General features: G+C 39.0%; 1 protein-coding gene across 2 annotated transcripts in view; it reads right to left on the minus strand.

Moving 5' to 3' along the window:
- RADX (RPA1 related single stranded DNA binding protein, X-linked) overlaps nt 1–5,982 on the minus strand; it is an 81,042-nt gene extending 75,060 nt beyond the window's left edge. For both annotated transcript variants that reach the window (XM_002720172.5, XM_089324700.1), the window contains exon 1: nt 5,122–5,982. In XM_002720172.5, the coding sequence (XP_002720218.2) occupies nt 5,122–5,764 (643 nt within the window). In that variant the 5' untranslated portion in view covers nt 5,765–5,982. The remainder of the gene's footprint in view (nt 1–5,121) is intronic.
- Between the last annotated feature and the right edge of the window lie 1,414 nt (nt 5,983–7,396).

Raw genomic sequence — 7,396 nt, forward strand, 5'->3', positions numbered from 1 at the left:
ATCCCGTAGCCCCTTGTGAATGGCAAGGGCGCAAACACCTGGCCATCTTCTGCTTATTTTCCTAGCACATTAGTTGGGAGCTAGAATGGGAGCAGAACAGCCTCAGACTCAAACCAGTGCTTAGCGATATGGGAAGACCCTGAAACTGGTGGCTTAACCAGCTGTGCCAGAACTTGATATCGGCCCCTCAAGTGCCATTTTTGTACCTGCAGCATCACTGACTACAATGAACTTGTTAGAAATGCAAATCCTAGAGCCATATCCCAGACCTAATATTTCAGAAACTGGTGGTCGGGCTCAGCAATCTGTATGATATGCATGCCCATTCACATTTAAGGACCATTATCTGCTACCAAAAAGACAGTAGAAGTGGTAAATACTAACAGAGAAAACAGAATCCAGGCAAAAAAGAACAAAGAGGCAAATTCCATATTGATAAAAGGTAAATTTCACCAACAAGATATTAGTCACAATATTTTACAAATTATAGCAACATCTAAAGCAAAAACTTTTAGAAATATAATAAACAAAACCATCATTACAGAGGGAAGCCAATACTCTTCTCAGAGACACAGGCAAATTGATTAAAAAGAAGGATATGGAATATCTGAATTAAATTTTAAAAGCCTGGTTTAAAAAGGAATTTCATACCTGATAAGTAAGTCTTTTGTAAGCTTTCGGATGTTTCAAATTAAAATTAGAAAATAAGTGTAATGAATAACAATAAAATCCCTACACTTAAAACTCTGGGAGATAAAGCTAATGCAGTACCCTTTGGAGATTTCAGAATTTTAAAAGCTTTTGTCAGAAATAAATGAACCACGCATTTAACTCAAGAAAGTAGTACAAGAAAAAAATGAATAAAAGAAGTATCAAGAATTAAAGATGATGGCAGAATTAAGTAGAAACCATCTTCTCACTCTAGCTTTCTTTGTTAGTCAAGTCTTTAAAAGAAAACAAAACAATAAAACGGAGAAACCTCTGGCAAGGCTGACCATGAGAAGAGGTGAATACACAAACATTAGGACTATGAAAGAGGACACAACAAGGCAGATTAAAAAATATGAATTACCATGTACAACTTCGAGATTGAGGTGAAATGAGATTTCCTAGTGAAATATCAACTCTCAGAAATGGACTCAAGAAGCAGCAATATTGGTTTGATCATTTTTCTCTACAAGCCATTGAAAAGGAGTCATTCCAACACTTCCCCAATCCCGGCTCAACACACCAGATTCAGGCAGTTTAAAGGGTAAATGCTACCATATCTTTAATGAATGCACACTTTGTATAAGCACAGGAAAACAGGTAAGTGGCTCAACTCATTCTTCTAGGCTAATATGAATCTGATATTAAATTTGGGCTGAAAAAGTACTCTCTCCTCGGGGAAAAAAACCTATATACTAAGTTCATTTAGATATATGTACAGATTTAAATAATAAACATGACTAACTGGGATGCAAAAGTGGTTCAACACTAGAAAATGCATCAATAACAATTTATTTCAGTCATTCCTTTATTCAACAAACACGTAACTAAATGCCTACTAGATGATAGAAGTTTTTCTGAGTCTAGGGAATATGTCCCACAACAATGAAAAAAAGAGCCACAACTCTTATATAACCAGATGGGGATAAAATGAAAACAATCAAATAAAATAATTTCAGAGTGTTATGATTCTATGAAGGGCATCTGCAGGGTGATGTAAATAGAGTAAATGTGAAGAGAATACTTATTTAAATAGCACTTTCTACTATATATATATATATATATATATATATATATATATATATATTTAAGCTGAAACCTGAGGCTAGGAAGGAGCTTCCTAAAAAGAAGAAAAGGCAGGTGCAAAGTACCTGAGGCAGGTACTTTGGGGATCAAAAAGGTGGCGGTATTGCTAGAATATAATCATGGAGTAGAGGAACAAGAGATGAAGTTAGAGAGGTGAGTAACTGGATTCTATAGGGCAGGGGTCAACAAACTATAGCCCACAAACCAAATCCTGCCAGCTCCCCATTTTTGTAAATGAATTTCTATTGGAACAAAGCCAGACTTCTTCATTCACATATCACCTATGGCTACTCTCCTTACACAGTGGCAAAACAGAACAGTTACCACGGAGACCCTATGTTCCATGAGAATGAATGATTTATTGACTGGCTCTTTTTTTAAAAACTCTTTTGACAAATAGTAATTGTACATTTTTATGTGGTACAACGTAATATTTTGATACATGCATACATTTTAATGATCATATTAGGATACGTAGCATCCTTCGCTTTGTATATTCAAGGTTTCTTTGTACTGTACACATTCAGAAGTCTTTCTTCTAGTTAATTAGACAAGCACAGTATGCTATCTGTTAAATATTATTACCCTACTGTGCAATAGAACACCAACAGACTTGTTTTTACAATAAGAGGAAACCTTTCTGAGGCTTGATTTATCTATCTATATACTTTTTTTTGAGGGAGTTAACTTTGGAGAAGAACCCAAGAATGGTGTGTCTTTTGCAAGCACTCTACTGACTTGATCTTTACAGAAAGTTTGCTAACCTTTGCTGCAGAATCTTTAGACCCTGTTAGGGAGTCTGGACTGCTGTGTAAATGCAAGAGGGGAAGCCACTGGAGAGATTCAGGCAGGAGAGTGCCATGAACTAACCTCGATTTTAAAAAGATACCTTTAAGGTCACAGTATGAGTTATCATTCAGGGAATGTATTGATTGGAAAGGACTATGAGGGAGTCATCCAGAGTGCTTGAAATGTTCTACATCTTGATTATGGGTGCTCACACATGTGTACAAATGTAAACACTTATCAAATTGTATTTTAAAAATTTTCACTTTGCTGTGTGCAAGTTGTATCTTAATAAAAAGTTTCAAAAGCACAAAAGTGGGCTATAAACAAAATGAAGAGAAAAGGAACAGAATGGGAGAAAAAAATTTGAAGTACAAAACACACTAAGATTCAATACTCATTAACAAACAAATTATTTAAATAAACTATTTAAATTAGTAAAATAAAAATTCTTTAAACTAATTGTTTAAATTAATTAAATTAATAAAAATAGGTTGAATTAATAAAATTCATAATCAGAACATATTTTTGAATGAAGAGTTAGTACATGCCAAGCTACAAATATTTAAAACTTATGTTCAAAGTTCAAATCTATATACTGTTCAACAGACACAAGGCGCGCTTTCCATGATTGAAAAAAAAAGATTTTAAATATAATTTAAAATCAGTAAGATATGGGGAAATGGGCACACTCAGACATATATTGGTGAATGTAAATTAACATAACCTTTTCTGAAGATGACTTGTCAATATCTATTAAATTCAAAAAATTCAAATATCTTTTAAGCTAGCAAGTTCACTTCTAAAAATCCATCCACTCAAAAGTAAAATTCAAATCAACAAAAATATGCATATATCCTAATGATTTCAGCACAGTTTTCTAATATGAAAAATTAATTTTGCCTGAAGTTATGAACTATCTAATGACAGGGACATGATTATAGAATTATCAGACATCTATGCTGTGGAATACTGTATGTACAGATATAAATGAAAGATGTCTTTTTTTTTTTTTTTTTAAGATACAAACCAAACTACTGACAGTCTGGAATTTCGAGAGGTAAGTTAAAGGCATGAGTAAATGTGAAAAAGGTTTTTCACTACATGCCAAAATTTTATTAACAATGTTAAACATACAGTAAACTCAAAAGAATTTCACAGTTGAACAACAGACTTTGCCACCAGTGTTTTACTATACTTGGGTCTCACATTTTTAACCCACTATATTTTGAAATAAACAGTTTGGATTTTTATTTAGCACATGGACACTGCCTTTTGTAATAAAAATATGGTTTTGATAAATGAATAGATCTTACTTTCACAATCAGAACAAACTAAAATACTATTATTTCAGTATTCCCTTTTAATTCTTCTCCTAGGGCACCAATTTTTCACTTACATATTCAATTCTAAAAACAAAACAGATCAATATTTAGAGTAATAATGCACAATTGCCTTATTCCACATTTGAGATAAAATTAATCCAGTATTTTATTCGGGAAAGAACCATTTTGCTTTTACATTTTAAATCATCCTTGGCCACAGATTTCTATAACATCTTTTCCTCCTTATAAGTGAATATGACTACAATTGCATCTTTCTTAAGCCAGTCCTTCTTTCATTTTCAAGTTTGTTGAGGTTATCCATCTTAATAAAGCCATCTACGACTTAACACCGTGACAACATAACAAAAAAAAAAGGACTAGAAGCAATAAGTGTAGAAAATGATAATCTTTCTCCTTCCATTTTTTATTTTCTCTTTTATATTTTATTTCCTCCCTGCTGCATATGTGTTTATACCCACAGCACTACCATTCCCCTTTAATTCCATGTCTTATAGGAGAAAAGGCATTTTAAAGCAGTTGATGAGGAGCTGGCATTTTCAGGTTTGACTTCCTACTTCTGACACGGAAAAATTGCACTTCTCAGATCAGAACCAGTCATGCTAAACAATAAGAAATAGGAAAACGAGAATCCCCAGCCTTCCCACAAAATCCCACATTCAGAAAGCGATATTTACGCAACTGTGACACCCAGACATAAAACTGGTGTTTTGAATAAAGCAAATTATTAAGGAATACATCACAGAACATCCTTTTTGAATGAAGAGCTAACACATGCCAAAACTGGAAATATTTAAAACTTTTATTCAAAAATCAAATCTATAGACTGTTCAACGGACACAAGGCGCGCTTTCCATGACTGAAACGTGAACGAAACAATAATTCCACCGTATCCAAATGGATAACGGGTACCTGAGGAATAATGACTTCCACATCAGTACGTGCGCCAGCTGGAATTTAAGATGTAGTCAGACACCTCCTGAATGGCCACTTTGCGGTCAAACCAATACAGGAGCTGCGCAAATGTCATTAGCATAGCATCTCTCTCTTCCTCACGGAAGAAAATTTGTCTACTACCACTCCAGGCTTGTAATTAACACCACAAAAAGCGCCTTCGTTTCTTTTTCCCTTAGCCAAACATCCGCAAATTCCGTTTTACCCCACCCCCCACCCCCCGTCGTTCCCTCCAATTACTTACTTGTAAAATTGTGTTCCTTGGGCTGCTTGTCAGTTAACCAGATATCTCCGTAGGGGTCTTCGTTATTCCACAGCGCCAGGTAATGACTCTTCCCGCCCCTCAAGGGCCTCTCGGGTTTGACCCCATGCGCTCTATTTCTGAAGGGAGTTTCTAAAGAAATCGCGTCCAAAGTCCGCCCACATTGGACGTTATCGATGCACAAGATCCCCTGGCCTAATCTTTTCTCGTTGTAAAGACACGAGACTCTGGAAATTTTCATTTCTATGCCAACTTTAAGAATATTTTTATAAACAAGAGAGTTCAGGCTCGGGTCTAGGTAGCACTTTTCCTGATATACCCCGTCCGAGATGGTCACATCGTAACAGTACAGGGGCCCCCCGCGCACCGTGTCGTTTGGCTCCTCCTCTAACAGGTATCTTTGGACGGCCAGCACGCTGACAAAAGCCACCTCCTTTGGGGTGACCCACTTGAGAGGTGAATCTATTATCTGTTCTAGAACTTTCTGGATCCAGGACATGCACCCTTGACCACGAGCCCTTCGAATCACCCCTCCCGGGACCCCAGCCCGATTTCTCTCAAGATTCGACCAATCTAGTCCGGCACCTGAGGGGCCTTCCTGAGGCTGTTCTGACTCGTCAGACATCGTGAGCTAACTCTGTACCCTCTTCAGTCCCAGAAGCTAGTTTTCCCTGTCCCAAAGCCGGGAGCCCAAAAACCGCGCGCTTTCAGGGCGACTGCTATTCCACCGCGGCTCAGGAGAGACTGTTGGCGCGGTTTATCTGCCGTAAAAACGTAACGCGTGCGCGCGCACCTACTCGCGCGCACCTACTCGCTCGCCTGGTCCCCTGCCCGGCGCGCTTCTGATTGGGCGGCACTGTTGCTAGGCAGCCCCATGTGCAGGTCGCGTAGCCCGGCGTCAGATCTGGTGCGAGCCAGATTGCCTTCAGGGAGGGGAGGGGGGCGGGGGGCAGGGGGCGGGGCAAGGGATGTGGGGAAACGGTGGCTTTCGCGGTTCCCATGGCAAAGCAAGTGGGAGGGGAAGGAGCGCTCCTGGCTCCCCTGGAAAGGGGGATGCCTGCAGGTGGCAGAAAAGAGAAAGTGGGCAGGAGCCCGATGCAGGTAGTAGAGCTGGGGGCGGGGTTGGGGGTTTGAGCCTTGGGCCAGCAACAGAAAATAATTTAGAGTTGATTAATATACATGAATGTGTAACATTGATTTCTGGTGATACGAACAAAACCCGATAATGTATGCACAGACTTCAGGAAGGGCCTTAGCACAAAAAGTTCTCATAAACATTAGCTACTATTGCTGTGAGTATTAGCATAATTGTAGTGGTTCCCTGAGTGCAGTGTGGGAGAATGAGTAATGACGTGCAAATGAAAATAGAAAATTGTAGAATTGCTTTGGCAAAGAGCTGCCTTTAGATTGGACTATTTGAAATGCATTATTTTTAACATAATACCTGGTTTAACATATAGCTGGAATATAGAGTTTCAGAAACTTTCTTAACGCAAGATCGATGTCTGGAATAAATATAATGTGAAAAAGTGATAAAACAGTCAGAAATAAGAATAAAATATTTATTAAGTACATCTAAATATGCTAGTATACATGGAAGGTAGTAAATGTCCTTAGAATACTTTTTTGTAAAGATTTATTTATTTATTTGAAAGAGCTACACAGAGAGAGGAGAGGCAGAGAGAGAGAGGTCTTTCATCTGCTGGTTCACTCCCCAGATGGCCGCAACGGCTGGAGCTGAACCAATCTGAAGCCAGGAGCCAGGAGCCTCCGGGTCTCCCACGTGGGTGCAGGGGCCCAAGGACTTGGGCCACCTTCCACTGCTTTCCCAGGCCATAGGAGAGAGCTGGATCAGAATCAGAGCAACCGGGACTTGAACCGGGGATGTGGACTTGAACCAGGGATGCGGGCACTGCAGACAGCGACTTTACCCACTACACCACAGCGCAGGCCCCAGAATACTTTTTAAAATAGTATACTTTTTAAAATAGAATACTTTTTTAAAAAGTATTTTAAAAAAATGGTTATGGGGCTGGTGTTGTGGCACAGCTGGTTAAACCACTGGTTTTGAGGCCGGCATCCCTTATCAGCGTTCTGATTCAAGTCCTGTCTGCTCTGATTGCCATCCATCTCTCTGCTAATGTGCCTGGGAAGATGACCCATGTACTTGGGCCTCTGCCACCCACATGGGAGACCCAGAAAGGGTTGCTGCTTCCTGGTTTAGGCTGGACCAGACCTGAGTGTTGTGGCCATTAGG

This window comes from Oryctolagus cuniculus, chromosome X (genome assembly GCF_051225735.1).
Source record: "Oryctolagus cuniculus isolate XC-2025 breed Fujian yellow rabbit chromosome X, ASM5122573v1, whole genome shotgun sequence".
In the NCBI taxonomy this organism is placed as follows: Eukaryota; Metazoa; Chordata; class Mammalia; order Lagomorpha; family Leporidae; genus Oryctolagus; species Oryctolagus cuniculus.